The sequence below is a fragment of the Opisthocomus hoazin genome, chromosome 2 (assembly GCF_030867145.1).
Source record: "Opisthocomus hoazin isolate bOpiHoa1 chromosome 2, bOpiHoa1.hap1, whole genome shotgun sequence".
Taxonomy (NCBI): Eukaryota; Metazoa; Chordata; class Aves; order Opisthocomiformes; family Opisthocomidae; genus Opisthocomus; species Opisthocomus hoazin.
The window spans coordinates 130644980-130663092 of record NC_134415.1 but is presented as its reverse complement, the minus strand read 5'-3'; the positions used below and the strand labels follow the sequence as shown (position 1 = coordinate 130663092).

Below are 18113 nucleotides of genomic sequence, written 5' to 3'. Positions count from 1 at the left end.
CACTGAAAGGGCACAAAGCAGTGCAGCTGCGACTACAACGGGACCAAGATCAATCCAAAAAAAGCCAAAAGAGCAGCAAAATGAGTTTGCAGACAAGGCTGCTGAACTATGAGACCTTGAGGCAGCTTGGAGCACAGGTGGAGTGAGCTTGCGAAGGACACAAACATACCCTACGTCGCAGAAAAAGCGAAAGGGAAGAGATCAAGCTCTTACGCCTGCCGAGCCTGCTCAATGGGATCGTAGTTGTCGAGGTAGTTGAATCGGATGGTGTCCGTAGGATGCCGGTCTGATGAACGCCACGGTGGGAGCTCTTTTTTCTCCTTATTCGTCCTCCTTCCTGGCACAGAAAGTTTTGCTTCTGGGACATTGCTTCTTACTGGTTGCACATCAATAACTACAAACTCAACCTTTGAAGGAGTCTAATAAGAGAGATTAAAAGAAGAAAATAAATCTTAGCCTATAATGAAAATTAGATTTATTTTGCCTAACTTTAGACTTCTAAGAATTGAGTATTAACTCAAAATTAGTCTCTCCAGGCTCCACTATGGTCGGTGGACAGAAATGGGTACCCTGACAGTGTACGTCATCACCCATGTCCCAATATGTGCATTAAGACGAGCTGAGCTACTTTTGAGATGCTTTGGCTTCTCTCCATTGACTACAGAGAAAGCCTGCGGGGGAGTCTGGTTAAAATTAGAGGGCTGAGTTTTGAATTCAGGGCAGAAGAGTCCCATCCTCACAGCCCCGCACACCAGGCATGGCATCAACGAATCTCAGGGGAAAGCAACAGCTACTGAGTAATGCTCCACCTCCCCAAAATGGCCTTGCCACCTTTGAAGAAGAGAGAAAGAGACAACACCAAGGGCTACAAGAGGGATAATGGGTGCTTTTTTCCTTTCCACCAGGTAAACTGGCTCTGCAGTGTCAGCAGGGGTGATGCCGGGTACCCCACCTCTGCTTATCAGATTGAGGCAAGCTATCATATGCTCTGTAAAGTGGGGAAGAAGAGAGGGGAGCAGCCTTGGGTGCTGGGCAGGGAAATACAGAGGATTACTCCAGAACACCTTGAAAGGAGAGCAGCTTGAGACTTTGGTGACGGCTTCTCCAAACCAGTGAGATTTTCACTTCCCCCCTACCAGGGATGGATGATGGGAAAGTAGGGTGCATGGCAACACAGGAGTTTAGATTCACATTTAAATTAATGTATCTTCCATCTTATTCATGGGAGATTACAGAAAGATACAGAGGCAAAGGGGTTAGGTACCCGACCAGCCCAGTTTTCCCACTGGCCCAAACATCTCTAGAGGTAGGTAGGTATCTACCTTTGGTCTCGTGACATGCAGCTCTTTCACCATCTCAATGTAGTGTTTCTTCCAGATTCCTTGCTCGAAGGGGGTTGGAGAGAAGTTGATGTACCAGCCAAAACGTAGGCATTTCAGCATCCAGAGCTGATCCAGTTCAGACAGGTACTTCCAGTACCAGCTCACCTGTGGATGCCCAGTAAGATGAAAAACTTGGGGTTTCAAGCATCCAAGATTGCAGCTAGAGATTTCTGTACTCTGGATGTAATTCCCCTGCACCCTTCAATTCCTCAGCACTGTTTATGTTCCATTTAAACCTCTCATTAAACCATTTAAACCATTCAAGGTTTTCATGACATGCTCAGTGTCTAAGCATTAGCTGATGTCCAGCACAGGGTGAAGTACTCCAAAAATGACAGGCCAAGAGAAAAAAATTTCAGCTTGTTTGGGAAAACTTCCTGCGCTTCTAATCAATAAGCATCCAGTAGTTGGAATAAACCCTTTATTAGTTTCCACTGAGAAAAACACCATCAATAAAGCCCCCAAGTCTGACAGACCCATTCTGAACATTTTCTTCCTGCTCACGTTCTGCCGTTTTACCCCATCACACAGTCACCTTGCGTGCAGTGCTTCTTCCAGCTTACAGACAAACATCATCTGTTGGTGCTGCCGTGCTTGTGACAGCAGCTATCCAATGATGCGACACAGGTAGCACTGTAAAGACCTTTCCTTCTGAGTAAGCAATTTCCTAACCTGTCTTCTCCTTGCTTGTGAAGGAGTAGTGTGTGTGGCATCCACACGAAACATGAAATGCTGGAGAAAGTTACTAAAGCAAGCTTTAACCTAGCTGAGATTTTGACATATTCGTAGTATTGTATGGAGTACTATGTTAGTGCAGTAATAATGTCACCAATGTCTGAAGTTACTCATTCAGAGCTACTTTGGGCATCATCTCACAGCACTTTATCTCATGCAAATGTATTTTTGTAGTCTCAGCTGCTGTGCTTAAAAGGCTGAAGCCCGAGACACTGTGCTCAAAAGCACATCTGTAACTTCTCTGCTTCTCCACATCCAACACTACCCTCAAGCATTTTAAAGGATCTGGTTTTCTTCAAGCATCGTGTGCAGCTCTGTGCAACTAGCAGAAGCCAATATTTTTCAAAGCGATTAATGAGTCTGCACACAGTGCAAGGTACTTTAAAAGAACATGATTTTCAGAAAGTACCAGGCCTCCTTCTTGGGAAGAATCAGTCTGTGAAGTGCCACATGTTCAATGCCTTAGAGCTGAGCATCTAAAATTACTCTCCACTTTTGTAAATCTTGGCCAATCTGGCTTTATTTAGGATCTGTGGAAGCGCTGCATTCAGTCTCATACAGGCATCACTGAGCATTTGGCACCAGCACTGGTACGTCTTTGATGAAAACCAGTGCCGTTTCCTTTTTTTTAACTAGCCTGACCTGACTTTCTGAACCTTGGGTACGTGTTGGCTTTTTTACCTGTGCACATCGACAGAGGCTCCGCGGGTCCAGGAAGGAAAAGATGTATAAAGACAGGACTCTAGGAAGCCTCGTGGTAAAATCTACAGCCTCGGTGGGGACTCGATCCTGTAGCTGCTTGGCACAGAATTTCTGCTGTGATGGGGAGCAGCGTTCCAACAGGTCCACCAGGATCCTCCGCCTCTGACCATCCGTCCACTTGTCAAACTGAAAAAAGGAGTTCCAGGTTCTGTGAAACCGGAGATTCGGCTTCTTAAAATAAAGCACACATTTAAGGCAAGTGAAAGTGCATAAGCAGCAGCTTCTGGTGACTCATTCAAGAGCAAAGCACGTAGGAACTGGGAACAAATGGAGAGGCTACATTAAAAGAAACTATGAAGCCATGTAACGTGCATTTTATAATCCTCAAAGGATGGCCTAGTCCAGGACACACTCATGTTCACAAGACTCCTGGGACCAGCTCCGAAACTTGGCTTCTCTCATGGAAAGGAGGAGACTCGGATGTGTGTCTACAAGATCAGGTCCCAAACCACAATGACTTCACTGCTGCTTCCTCGTCTATCCTGACACTTACGTGGCCCCCACACTGCAATATCTGTGTGCCTCACAATTTAGAAAGTATTTTTTCTCACAGTCCCAGTGCATAGCAGAGGAATCCCCACTACAGAGAAGTGGAGCAAAGAGAAACTAAATCAGCTGCCCGAGTCTCACAAGGAAAATTCGCGGCACCGATCCGGCTGCATGGTACCAAAGACTTTTCACAGCATTTCTATGCTTATGAGAGGTATCTAAAGAGGAGGAATAAAATGGTTGTGGGAAGAAATGAGTACTTAGGTAACCACACCAGCATGTATCACGTTGCTACGATGGCAACAACAACGCTGCATTGAGCGGAGTGGGGCAGAGCTGTGCAAACAGCGACGGTGGCGGTAGCTGGTGTTTAACTTGTGTTGATAGGAGAGGATGGAAAGGGCCCTGTCAGCAGGAAACTCCCGGGAGGAGACTGACCTCATCGCCACAATCTGTGCAATCTGCCTCAAAACCTGCAGGAGCAGTCCTGGCTGCGAGGGCAGCGCAGAGTGCCAGGAGGGAGGACATGGCAGAGGACCACGGCGGCTGCAGGCAGCATCGGCAGGAATCCCCGGTGAGAACCGCAGGCAGCAGAACAGCACGGTTCATGATGCCTTTCCAGAGTAAAAATACGGATTTTGGAGAAGTCCTGCTTCATCCTCCTTCCTAGCACAGCGAGACACCCAAGCTCATCTTCTCTTCAAAGGGGAAACGGAACTGTGAGGGGAATTTCCCTGTTTGGGGAGTGCTGCTTTCCCCTGTTTGCTTCTTTCTCATGCGTTGGCCATCCCCGAAACACACACTCTGCTTTCACCAGATTGTTTCCTGGAGCCAGCTTTCCACAGCTGACATCTTGCTCTCCACAGGTCAAATCACAGCACATTCATTTTTACATTTAACTTCAGGGGCATTTGAAATCCTTATTTAACTGTGGCCTCCCAAAATTAAAAATAATAGGAAAAAACATGCATTTCTTCCAATATTCTTTTTAATTCCTGTGGGTAAGTGGTTTAATGTCCAATGTCCCTTCCTTTCCCTTTCAGAACAAAACAGACTAGAAATTCAGGTATTTTTTTTCCTCTGCTCCCCCCCCCCAATCTACGGTCAAGTGGAGGACTGGCAGAATAATAGTTTAAAATATAGTGTGCAGATGAAAGGTAATTGAGAAGTAATTTCTTTCCAGATAATTTTAAAGAATCCTCTTTCTTTCTTTCTTTCTTTCTTTCTTTCTTTCTTTCTTTCTTTCTTTCTTTCTTTCTTTCTTTCTTTCTTTCTTTCTTTCTTTCTTTCTTTCTTTCTTTCTTTCTTTCTTCTCTTTCTCTCTTTCTCTCTTTCTCTCTTTCTTTCTTTCTCTCTTTCTCTCTCTCTTTCTCTCTCTCTTTCTCTCTCTCTTTCTTTCTCTCTTTCTTTCTTTCTTTCTTTCTTTCTTTCTTCTTTCTTTCTTTCTCTCTTTCTCTCTTTCTCTCTTTCTTTCTCTCTTTCTTTCTCTCTTTCTTTCTCTCTTTCTTTCTTTCTTTCTTTCTTTCTTTCTTTCTTTCTTTCTTTCTTTCTTTCCTTCTTCTCTCTTTCTTTCTCTCTTTCTTTCTTTCTTTCTTTCTCTCTTTCTTTCTCTCTTTCTTTCTCTCTTTCTTTCTTTCTTTCTTTCTTTCTTTCTTTCTTTCTTTCTTTCTTTCTTTCTTTCTTTCTTTCTTTCTTTCTTTCTTTCTTTCTTTCTCTCTTTCTTTCTCTCTTTCTTTCTCTCTTTCTTTCTTTCTCCCTTTCTCTCTTTCTCTCTTTCTTTCTGCTTTTCACTTGGCTGTATTTAATTCCAGTACTGGAGAACGAACTCTAAGAAGTAAATAGCTCTTCTCCTTCTTGCAAACACCTCGGCAAGACTTCCAATAAGGTCAGCAAGAAGAAGGGATGGAATTGGCATTCCTGAGATCCCAGAGACGAAAAGCCAAAGAGCAGAACCTTCTGCTGCACAGACTCCCCATTCAGGATCACAGCCACATCCTCTTCTCATTAAAAGAATCCGTGATCGCCCATGTGCAAAGATCAATTTCTGCCATAGAAGTTCCAGAGACAAGGGGGTGACTGGCTTACTCTCTTCCCCACCAAGAGATTAAGTGAACTAATGGAAGCAAATCCAGCTTCTCTTTCTAGGAGACAGAATATTTGCTCCTGTTTAACTCTTCCCATTCTGCCACGGGTTTTGCAACCAAGTGATTCCTTCCAGCACCCTCAGCCTGTGCTTACTCTGCAAGGGAAACTCCGTTTAAATCAGCGCCACGCGGTCGGGAGCATGGGAACACACAGCTTCTTCTCCGCTGCATTCAGCAGCAGCCAAGTACTTCAAGCAGGCATAATTTGTCTCTTTTCCAGTATTAACAAGCATGTCCCCATCCTACATTTGGCTGCCTTTCCCCACAGTTCCTCCCCTTGCATCTGATTACAGCAACCCAACCAGTTGGACCGGATTCCCCTTTTCAGGGTGCTGCACCTTCTCTGTCCACAGCTAAGAACATTTTTTTCCTTTTCAGCGCCTTTCGCCGAGCCCTGGCGAACAATGTCTCCCCGGGGGACTGCATGACATAAGGCTACGCTGGCAACGTGGAGGGCTCAGCCCCTGCTTCTGCGATCAGTTTACAATTAATCCATGAGTGCACACACACAAGTAACATGGCCTGACACGAAGGGGAGAGCTCAGGACACCAGTGCCAATGTACAGAGGCCCCTCTCCGCTGCAGGAGACAGCTTGTTGTACCGACTGTCATTCAGTCTGTACCCCTGTTATTCAGGGGACCTAATAAATGTTTATAAATATCTGCAGGGTGGGTGTCAGGAGGACGGGGCCAGACTCTTTCCAGTGGTGCCCAGCGACAGGACAAGGGGCAACGGGCACAAACTGAAGCCTGGGAAGTTCCAGCTGAACCCGAGGAAGAACTTCTTCCCTCTGAGGGTGCCGGAGCCCTGGCCCAGGTTGCCCAGGGAGGTTGTGGAGTCTCCTTCTCTGGAGATATTCAAGACCCACCTGGACGCGGTCCTGTGCAGCCTGCTCTGGGTGACCCTGCTTCGGCAGGGGGTTGGGCTGGATGACCCACAGAGGTCCCTTCCAACCCCGAACATTCTGTGATTCTGTGATTCTGTGACTTGAACTAGCTGCTGAAATGGGGCATAATCCTCCTCTCCAAACCAGCGTGTTGACAGGAGTTCACCGGGTTACAATCACACACAGGCATCCCTCTGCTCTGCAAACATAGGAATGAATTCTCTAGTCAACGAGGCTCTTTTGCAGAATGGCTTGCAAGCAGATGGAGATGATTCACCTAGGGAGATGCAGTTCCCCCCCCCCCCCCCCCCCCGCCATCTTCTCCCAGTCCTGATGAAGGGATTTATTGGAGGCCTGGGACCTGGGTGAGAAGAGAAGGGATGAAGCAGACAGGCACCTGATAGCCATAAGACACACTAAGCCACCCACCCAAATCCTAAACATCTCCGCTGCGAAGCAGCTCCATGTCAGCGATTAGCCCCTAGCCCCTGGGAGCTGTTCGGTTTTGCTTTCACCATCGTAGTTAAAACAGCTAAACCTGGAATTTTGCAAGAGGAGACTCTGGGGAACACTGCTGAGGGAGGCAAGCCAGCAGCCTGCTGACAAGAAGCACCCCCGAGCAGGACCCATCGCTTCTACATCTTGGCATCTAGCGTGGGGTCAGCTCCTGGGTGTCTACAGGTGGGGGGTCTGCACTGCCTAGGGATGGGGTTCAGCTGCCCGAACACCAGTGTTGGGGGGTGTCCCACAAAGCCTCGAGCTGCCACTACAAGGGTGACAGTCGTCTGCAAGTCCTGCATCATATCTGTCATGATATGAGAGACCAAGAGGTAGATGAGATCAAGAGCTAGATGATGTAGATGTCCACGCTATCATACTCTCACCCTTCAAAACAAGGTGGTTGGATCCAAACTGCATATTTGCCGTGGTTCCTGGACCAAGCTAATGTCCAAATTGTGTCTAAACAATGTCTGGAAGAGTGCTGCTGGCCCAGGCCAAACTCGTGCCAGGGAGCGTGCTAACAATTTCATCGTGTGGATGAGCAAGTTCCAGTACCTGGGAACACTTGGATGCACTGTGTAAATTGCTAGCAGAAGGATGGAGCCCACAGGGTGAGCTGAATCACTGCCTGGGCTCCCCTGACTTGTCTACATCTCATTTGGCTAGGACGGAAACTGAGACGCTCAGATCACCTGGAGACACTGAAGCTTGGATGTCCTAATCTACAAGTTCAACCCCAGCTTCATTGTCAACTTATTAACCTGGGTGTCAGCAGGAGAGCACTGAGCATTAAGGTAGAGAAAAAGGCTTTTAAGTTTTTTAAATTAATGAGAGGAATTTTTGCCTTGCAGAGCACAGCAGCAAGGGAGGCTGAGAGGCAGCGCGTCAAGGCATCTGCCCTGGGCGCAACAGGGAATAAAAGCAACTAAAATAAACCAGACAAATTAACAGAGAGATGTTAACCCTTTCACAGGTTTCAACTGAAAGACAGCAGCACAATTTCTGTTTTACGTGTATCTGGATAGTATTTGGGTAAAAGAGCTGGTGTGAAGGAAATTCACAGAATCACAGAATCCAGCATGGTCGGGAAGGGACCTCTGTGGGTCACCCAGCCCAACCCCCTGCCCAAGCAGGGTCACCCAGAGCAGGGGGCACAGCACCGCGGCCAGGTGGGTCTTGAATATCTCCAGAGAAGGAGACTCCACAACCTCCCTGGGCAGCCTGTGCCAGGGCTCCGTCACCCTCAGAGAGAAGAAGTTCTTCCTCAGGTTCAGCTGGAACTTCCCAGGCTTCAGTTTGTGCCCATTGCCCCTTGTCCTGTCGCTGGGCACCACTGCAAAGAGTCTGGCCCCGTCCTCCTGACACCCACCCTGCAGATATTTAGAGGCATTTCGAAGGTCCCCTCGCAGCCTTCTCTTCTCCAGGCTGAACAAGCCCAGCTCCCTCAGCCTCTCCTCGCAGGAGAGATGCTCCAGTCCCCTCCTCATCCTCATAGCCCTGTGCTGGACTCTCTCCAGCAGCTCCTCATCTTTCTTGAACTGGGGAGCCCAGCACTGGACCCAGCACTGCAGATGGGGCCTCACCAGGGCAGAGCAGAGAGGGAGGAGAACCTCCCTCGACCTGCTGGCCACACTCTGCTTAATGCACCCCAGGAGACCACTGGCCTTCTTGGCAACCAGGGCACGCTGCTGGCTCAAATTCATGGCGTGGCGATAATACTTGGTGAAGCGCAATGTGAGACAGCCAAAAAATTGTAGCGGGACCCATCGCGCATCTTGGATGCTGCAGGTGACAGCACAGCCAGATCCTCACATTTTGGGGCTGTCCAGCAGCACAGAAACAGAGACATGAAATCCTCTCAGGCCAGCGAGTTCATTGTTTCTCAACCTGTTTTATGGACCACGACAGCCTGGGAGACTGATATCAAAGCTGTACTCTTTACATCTTTTCTCCATCTTCCCTGAAGTAAGAGATTGTTTTCATATTTTCTGAGCCTGAGACTGTTCTCACATATGACTTGTTCACAGAAGTTTCTCCAGTTGGTCCTCAGCTTTCTCAAAATGTGGCGACCAGAACTGAGGATGGCTCTGCCTTTCAGGCAGCTCTTTGGGATATTTCCCTTTATTACCATTTAAGAGACGGTCAGCTTATATTCAGTTTGTGATCCTCCATAATTCCCACTAATTTTTTATGCAGAACGGCTGCATACTTGGGTTTTCTCATATCTGCAGTTTTGTAAATGTCATTCTTAAATGCAGAACTTTTCATTCATCCTTATCAACCTGCAGATCATTTCATTCTGGTTTCTGATCTCCAGAGTTCATGAAATCCCTCCAAGCCTGGTATCATCTGCAGATCATAGTATCACAGAATCATAGAATGGTTTGGGTTGGAAGGGACCTTAAAGCTCATCTGGCTCCAACCTCCCTGCCATCAGCAGGGACATCTTCCACCAGACCAGGTTGCTCAGAGCTCCATCCAACCTGGCCTTGAACACTGCCAGGGAGGGGGCAGCCACAGCTTCTCTGGGCAGCCTGGACCAGGGCCTCACCACCCTCATGGCGAAGAATTTCGTCCTAATATCTCATCTAAATCTGCCCTCTTTTAGTTTAGAGCCATTCCCCCTTGTCCTATCACTACCCACCCTTGTGAAAAGCCCCTCTCCATCCTTCCTGTCGCCCCTTCAGGCACTGGCAGCTGCTCTAAGGTCACCCTGGAGCCTTCTCTTCTCCAGGCTGAACAGCCCCAGCTCCCTCAGCCTGTCCTTGGAGGAGAGGTGCTCCAGCCCTCGGATCATCTTCGTGGCCTCCTCTGCACCTGCTCCAACACATCCATGTCCTTCCTATGTTGAGGGCTCCAGAGCTGGACGCAGGACTCCAGGTGGGGTCTGACGAGAGCAGAGTAAAGGGGCAGAATCACCTTTCCATTCTGTCAGCCAGATATTACTAAAGACATTTAACAGTTCTGGACTTAGGACAGACTTCAGCCTTCCATTTTCATAACAAAGCATTCACAACTACACTGAACGTGGGTTCCCAGCCACACAAACCCACCCTTCAGCAGTTTCGTCTAGTCCATGCTTCCTGCGAGCACTTTGAGAGGGCCATGTGAATCGGTGTAAAAAGTCCTGCCCAGAGCACTGTGATTTCTTGGCAGGCTTTCTCTCAAACGCAGAGTGCTCTAGGCTTTGCATACCAGCTATCACAATGCCACAGGCTTTGAAGGGAGTTAAGGGCAGCTTTTGTGCTTTCTGCGCCCTTTTCATGGGTGTGATGGATGGCAGAAGCACAAGGACAATTAGCTCTGACGGAGCATGACGAGAGCTGCTGATCTAGTGTCATATGATGGGTTAGAAATGTAACCTTTCAGAAGATGATTCAGCAATCTTCTGTGTGTTTGGAGGAAGGTTGTTTCCAGATTTTGGCTTGTTCAGTGGGTGTTCTGAGGAAAACATTTTTACTCTTTCGATGGTATATCCCATGGGCATTTTAAAACATCCAACAGTCTTCCAGAGACAGGATTTAGATCTGTCAGTTACTGACTATCATGCTGAGAGGTGTTTTTTGAACAATAATCACTCAAATATTTTGTTTTCTTGGTGTCCACGAAATTTCTTATTATCAAAATGCATGCATGTCAACAAGTTACGGAAAGCATATTTCCTATAAAGATGAATAATCTTTATGAGCTTAAAATCAAAATACTTGTCTGTGAAGACCAATCCATATGCAAAAAATTTCCACAAGTGAGCTATCAGGCATCAAGAATAAGCATCATAGTTCAAACAAAGTTACTGTGCAGATACTCTTTATCCAAGAGCGCTGATAAGGAGCATCTATATTTGGTGAGATATATACAATATATATATAGTCTGCTGAGACCCCCCCAGGAGTCCTGCGTCCAGCTCTGGAGCCCTCAGCACAGAACAGAGCTGGAGATGTGGGAGTGGGGCCAGAGGAGGCCCCAGCAATGATCCGAGGGCTGGAACCCCTCTGCTGGGAGGAAAGGCTGGGAGAGCTGGGGCTGCTCAGCCTGGGGAGGAGAAGGCTGCGGGGAGACCTTACTGCAGCCTTCCAGTACCTGAAGGGGCCTTATAAGGAACATGGGAACAGGCTTGCTGGCAGGGCCTGTTGTGACAGAACAAGGACTAATGGTTTTAAACTAAGGGAAGGTAGATTTAGACTGGATATAAGGAAGCAATTTTTTAAAATGAGGGTGCAAGGCCCTGGCCCAGGTTGCCCAGAGAAGCTGTGGCTGCCCCCTCCCTGGCAGTGCTCAAGGCCAGGTTGGATGGAGCTCTGAGCACCGTGGGCTGGTGGAAGGGGTCCCTGCTTATGGCAGGGGGGTTGGAATGAGATGGTCTGTAAGGTCCCTTCCGGCCCAAGCCATTCTATGATTATATGATTGTATGACTTCTGTTTAGCTTGTGTATCACATGTGACAACCTAACTGGTGCTTTGGTTCCATTTGTAAAGATGTGCGCAGGGCTCAGCCATACAGTTACTACCAAGTCACATGAATACAGCCAGCTGAATTCACTCATTTATTGTAATAAAGTCCCTGAGTCTGGATTCCTGTTTGCATAGGAGACCGAGCAGACTATGGCTGCTTTCCCATAATAGCCTGTGAATGGATTTTGTCTTATAAAAGCAAAAACAAAATGCGATATTTAAAGCGTGAGCTTAAGACTCATGCTCTGCCGTCAGCTTCCTGGGTAGATCTATGAGAGCTGCATTCATAGAATCATAGAATGATAAGGGTTGGAAGGGACCTTGAAGATCATCCGGTTCCAACCCCCCCTGCCATCAGCAGGGACATCTTCCACCAGACCAGGGTGCTCAGAGCTCCATCCAACCTGGCCTTGAACACTGCCAGGGAGGGGGCAGCCACAGCTTCTCTGGGCAGCCTGGGCCAGGGCCTCACCACCCTCATGGCGAAGAATTTCGTCCTAATATCTCATCTAAATCTGCCCTCTGTTAGTTTAGAGCTGTTCCCCCTTGTCCTATCATTACACACCCTTTTGAAAAGCCCCTCTCCATCCTTCCTGTAGCCCCTTCAGGTACTGGCAGCTGCTCTAAGGTCTCCCCGGAGCCTTCTCTTCTCCAGGGTGAACAGCCCCAACTCCCTCAACCTGTCCTCGGAGGAGAGGTGCTCCAGCCCTCGGATCATCTTCGTGGCCCTCCTCTGGCCCCGCTCCAACACATCCATGTCCTTCCTATGCTGGGGGCTCCAGAGCTGGACGCAGGACTCCAGGTGGGGTCTCACGAGAGCCAGCTATGACTCCCTTCGTAGGCTATGGGAAGAAACGGGCATCCCTGGGGGGCTGTTGTTTTAGCCTACATTAAGCGAGACGAACTATCCTCTGGAAGTAGCGCTTTGTCTCTGTTGGCTGTACCAGGAGCCTGTCATGGCCAAAGCAGCCAGGCTGAAATCTGATGTTTCAGCATTACTTACCCGGCCAGAGGAACGCCATCCTGAATGTCCAATTCTGCAATCATTTGTGGCTGGGGCAGAAATATCCTATCTCATGTCTTTCTGTGCCTCATTTTTTCACCTGCAGAACAGAGCGACTGCACTCTCCTGTCTCATGTTGGAGCTCTGAAGATAATGACAGTAAGAAATTGTGAGGTGCTCGATGATTACAGGAGCCATATGCGTGCACTTGGTAGATAACATGTCATTTATTACAGGTTTCAAAGAGCTGCTGGCAGGCAATGGCAACACCTAAACACCCAATATCTTCTTTGAAGACTTCACAGGCTTTACCCAGGTCTCTTATCCCATTTCAGATCATTCTGATGATGGAATATGATTTCCCAAGTTCAGAGCTTACAGGATGTGGGTACTGAGGGAATTTATACCTTTACCTTCCTCAAAAGTAGCGCAGTTACAGCTCACTTTCACATCAGGAAAATGAACCCCTTTTTCATAATAGGATAGTTTTTACATTCCCATTATAGTAATCTCTTCATCAGTTCAGAAATCTAACTGTACTTAAATATATATATATAAAGAGAAAAGTTTACCCATTTTCCAAGCAGAACTCTTCTTTCTTCGAATACCTAGAAAACATACACATACAAATAAAATCAAAAACTTCAAGGAGATTCAATACATCCTAAGAAAAATACAACCTGAAAAACAATCTATGTACAAACAAAATCATTGAATGGAAGAGTTTGGAAGGAACCTGTGGAGATATTTTAGTCCCAGCTCCCTGCTAGGGTCAACTAAAGCAGGTTGCCCAGGGCCACATCCAGATGGGTTTTGAATATCTTGGATGGACACCGCACAACCTCTGTGGCAACTTGTTACGGGGTGTGACCACCCTCCCAGTAAGAACATTTTTTCTTATGTTTGAAAGGAATATCCTGTAATTTAATTTGTGGCTATTGCCTCTCATCTTTTCCCTGGATGCCACCAAGAAGAGTCTGGCTCTGTCTTCCTTACCCCCTCCCATCAGATATTTATACACATTGATAAGGTCCTCCACGAGCCTCTCTTCTCTAGGCTGAACAACCTCAGATCTCTCAACCCTTCCCTACACATCAGATTCTCTGATTCCTTAATCACTTTTGCAGCCCTACACTGGCTTTGTTCCAGTAAGTCTATGTCTTTCTTGTACTGGGGAGCTCAGAAACAGGCACAGCGTTCCAGACCTGTCCTCATCAGTGCTGAGTAGAGCGGAAGGATCACCTCCCTTGACCTGCCACCTACACTCTTCCTAATGTAGCCCAGGATGATGGTGGCCTTCTTTGCTGGCTCATGGTCAACTTGGTATTCACCAGGACCCCCAGGTCATTTTCTCCCAAGCTGCTTTCCAGATAGTAAGGCCATTTCTGCAGCCTGACAAGGTCCCTTTTAATCCCTGGAACAACCTGTTTAGGGACGTGGTAGTCCCCATTTCTGGAGGTTTTCAAGACACAACTGGACAGGAAGCTAGATAATCTCATCGAGGTTCCCCTTCCCATGAAAGGCTGGACCAGATGATCTTTTTAGGTCTCTCCCAACCTCGGCTGTGCTATGATTCTATGATTTATGAGAACACAAACATCTGGTCTATCAACTACTCCTCCCAATTCTGTATCATCTACGAACTTGCTAAGGGTGCACTCAGCCCCATCATCCAAGTTGTTAATGAAGATTTTAAATGGTCCTGGACCCAGTGTCAACCCCTGGCATACCCCACTAGTGACTGGCCTCCAGCCAAACTTCATGTTGCTGATCACAGTCCTTTTAGGCCAGTAAGTCAGCCAGTTTTGAATCCACCTCATCTCCATTTGTACTTCATCGGCTTGTCTATGAGGATGTTATGACAGACGGTATCGAAAGCCTTACTAAAGTCTGAAAATCAATCAGTTTTCCTGGACCTCTCTTCTCTCCAGGACCATATCCCATGTGATTCTTCCACACAGATCCCTGAAGAGGTCAAAGTCTGCTCTCCTGAAATCCAGGGTTGTGATCCTGCTATTTGTCTTGCTCTTTCCTCTTGGTGTCCTGAATTCCATCATCTCCTGGTCACTGCAGCCAATGCTGTCCCTGAGCTTCATATCCCCAACCAGTCCTTCCTTCTTTGTAAGTATGAGGTCCAGCAGAGCACCTTCCCTTGTTGGTTCCTCAATGACCTGTATCAGGAAGTTATTACTAATGCACCCCTGAAACCTCCTGGATTGCATGTGCAATGGCATTGCCCTTCCAGAAGATATCAGGGTGGTTAAAGTTGCCCATAAGGACCAAGGCCTGTGAACATGAGGCTTCTTCCAGTTGTCCGAGGAAGGCCTCTTCTACTTCTTCCTGATCTTCTTCAACTCTACAGGCTGTTTCCTGTGGAAGATTCCTTTCACTGAAGAAGACTCCCTAAAGTTCAAGGGCTAAGTGTGCATGGCTGTGAAGGACAGCTCTGCAGAGCAGCTGCAACATGCGACCTCTCATCTCCACCTCCCTTCTTTGCAGCTACTGCACAGATGATGTGCCAACATAGTGATCTACTCTCTTGGGCATACAGTGACATGTGGTCTCTTACATGCTTTGGTGAGATGAGAAGTTGGGCTTCCCACCTCTTTATTTTAGAAATTTCAGTTTTCCCGATTTGGAGACCTTGGGTGCTTGAAATCTCCTAGAAAGGAATACAACATGGGTAGCTATCACACAGCCCTGGTGATGGCTTCAATCTTAGCACAGCAAGACCGTTAGGAGTAAGATAATAAGACCAGTCTTTGTTCCCTGTTCACTTTACAGTGACAACTAACAAGAAGGGTGACCAGTATCAAAATACAGTGGAGGATTTATGATGTTGACCTTTATCCACAGGGAGCTAGAACTGAAAGCACTAGCACGTGGCTTCCCACTACCACAAAACTGCCTTCTATACTCAGGATTGTGACCCAGGATGTGAGGAAATGCTGGAGATGATTTTTCCAGAAGACAGATCAAAGAGGAGAAAGCCCAGCTTATAACTGCACATAAAAGCAGCTATTAACCACAACTAGGAAAACATACTTGATCATTATAAACTCCGAACATGTTATTTCTATGGCAGCCTGCAAAGAAGGTTCCTGCAGAGAAAGACATTATCAGTGCTGATGTCTGGTACAGCAGCTGACAGTGTTAGCTCTGTCTCTCTCAGCAGGAGTGTCTCTTGCAAGGGGTGGAAAATGACATTTCTTTTATTTGTATGTTGCTTTATTTGCGTGTGGGATACTTGGCAAACTCAAAAAAAACCAAACTAACAACCTGAACTTGGAAAAGGATTTGGCAAACTCAAAAATAAAAACAACTAACAAGCTGAACTTGGAAAAGGATTTGCCACAAGCAAGTGATGAATAGTGAAAGATCTAAGTTTTGGGTTGGATAACTCAAGTGAAGCAGAGAGCTATTTATATAACTGAGAGCAATGTTAATGGTCTTTGATCAAAGACAGACACATATTTGCTCTCAGCATTCTTGGAGATACTTCTGAGCCAACTCTGTCAGAAGGTTCTGCCTACTCCAGGCACTTGGAAGCATTAATTAGCAACAGAATGGCCCCAAATTGGTATAATCATCCACTGCCTTAATCAAGCCCATATTTACTGTCCTCTCCTCCAAGGACTTGGAGTTATACCTATAGTGCGCCTAAGCTGGCTGGCCTTGGACGTAGCCTGAGGCCCAGGTTGCTCCTGAGATCTGCCATCTCACATCCATGTCTTCAGGTGGTGTTAAATAAGCTCAAGTTCAAGGCTGTCTGGAAAATCCCTCCACCCTTTGCTGCAAATGCCATTGGGGGTTCTTCCACCCCACACCCGAATTACTGCCCAGCAGAAGGCAAATCATCTCTCAACTTCCAGTCTTCTGGCTTCCTGACTTTGGTCTGCCCTTGATAGTGATCTCCTGGCTTTAAAACAATCATGACTGCCCATGTCCCACTAGTAACACCCTGGATAGTCTTTTCTGCTCTAACAGCTGCGGTAAGAGCAGAAAACCACAGACAGAGGCAGCAGGACTCAGGATGCACAACAGGTAGGAGAGAGCTGGGTCCTAGCACCAATGCAGACAAGCGTACTCTTGAGCATGTTTGAAAAGCCAGGGACATCTACAGGAACTACTAATGGAGTACCCCCAGGATTGCCCAAAATTAGACAGGTAGCAAATTTATGCTACAAACAACTGTTCTTGGGTCTGCTCCTAACAATGGTTTAGAAGGAGCTTAAATGCTTCTGCCTTGGATCAGCTCTGAAGTCGCACCACTCCTGCCTCTCATTGCCTATTCTACTAACAAGTACATTTCTTACACGTCTCTTCTCTCTATGCTTTCATCTTCTCATTGTTTTTCACATACCTTTTATCTATAAAATCTTTTCTCTCTTCATGCTTTCTCTTAACTCACAAGTGCAGAAATGAACAGAGGTATGAGTGTACAAAGACGGCGCTTTCTCACGCACTAGCTCCCTATCGATATGAATTGGATTAGCTCCTGGTTTCAGCTGTTGGCAATATTTTTATTGCAACTACTTGTTTTTCTGCTAACACTGCAGAGCAGTATAGTGATACCCAAAGAGGAGTTTCAGGTGGGTCAATGCTTTAAAACCTGAATCAGAAACAAGCAAATAATTTTTATCCTGAATTTCATCACTGAGCATAGGTCTGGGAGCTTATGGTATGTTCTTTCCTACCTGGACCATCATTAAGTGTTGGAGTATACAACTATCCAATATCAGCTCCTAAAAGTTTTGCCGCAGCCCAGTGCAACATCAGACGGCCTAAGAAGCAGAGGAGTAAGAAGGTGGGAAAGGGTGGTTTTCCCCACATACTTATTTCTAATTAGATCATACCTTTTTTCACAGTGATGTACATCTGTAAAAATATGTTTTAAAGAGTGTAGGAAACAGACATTAAAATGATTCAAAGGCTGGGGAATATGCCAGACTGAAAGGATTTCAAAGAGCTCAATCTGTTTAGTTTATCAAAAAAAGTTCAAGTGTTGGCTTGAAGCAGGGTAAAAGTCCTTCCACAAGGAAAAAATACTGGCTACAGAAGAGTTTAATAAGCTATCAGGGGAAGATTTAAATGATGGAAGCTAGGGCTAGACGTATTCAGACAGGAGACAAGGTTTCATCTTTTCATGATATAGGGGATTAATCATGAGAAAATTATTAGGGAAGTGATGAAATTTTCATTTCTTGATAACCCCAAAGCAAGTCTGGATACCTTTATGGAAGATATATTTTAGCCAATTTCTAGTTACTGAGCTCAAGGTTGGGAGAACTGTGCGAAACAAGAGGGCCCAAGAAATCCAAACTACATGATGTGATGGCCCTCTCTGGATTAAATTCTATGAATCATCAAGAGAAATTTTAACTGAATTCTGAGGGAGGAATATGCTCCTGGTGATACATGAGCCAAAAGCCCCTCAGTTCTGTTAGCAGAACAGATATAGTATACAGAGTGGGAGGTTAGGAAATGCATCACGTTATTTATAAATTGAGTGCGTCACTTCAGTTTCCAAAATATCAAGCTAGCCTCGTCACTGCCAGGCTTAGCAGAGAAGCCAGGGCATGGCTACTAAGGTCGTTCCTACGAGCTGGGATGGAGCACACCAGCCACTCGGAGACTTAATGCTGACACTCAGTTTGCTCTGGGGTTAAACAGAAGTCTTCTGGTGCGGAAAAAGAACGATTTGGTAACTTTCACTAAGAAATGAATACACATTTTTTGTTTAAAAGCAACTGATTTGG

General features: G+C 46.5%; 1 protein-coding gene across 2 annotated transcripts in view; it reads right to left on the bottom strand.

Moving 5' to 3' along the window:
• The window catches only part of FBXO16 (F-box protein 16), a 40258-nt gene that overhangs the window by 15258 nt on the left and 6887 nt on the right, over positions 1–18113 (bottom strand). For both annotated transcript variants that reach the window (XM_075415070.1, XM_075415069.1), the window contains exons 3-6: positions 12927–12962; positions 2799–3005; positions 1323–1487; positions 214–419 (exon numbers count right to left, since the gene is read on the bottom strand). In XM_075415070.1, coding sequence (XP_075271185.1) covers positions 214–419; positions 1323–1487; positions 2799–3005; positions 12927–12962 — 614 coding nt within the window. The remainder of the gene's footprint in view (positions 1–213; positions 420–1322; positions 1488–2798; positions 3006–12926; positions 12963–18113) is intronic.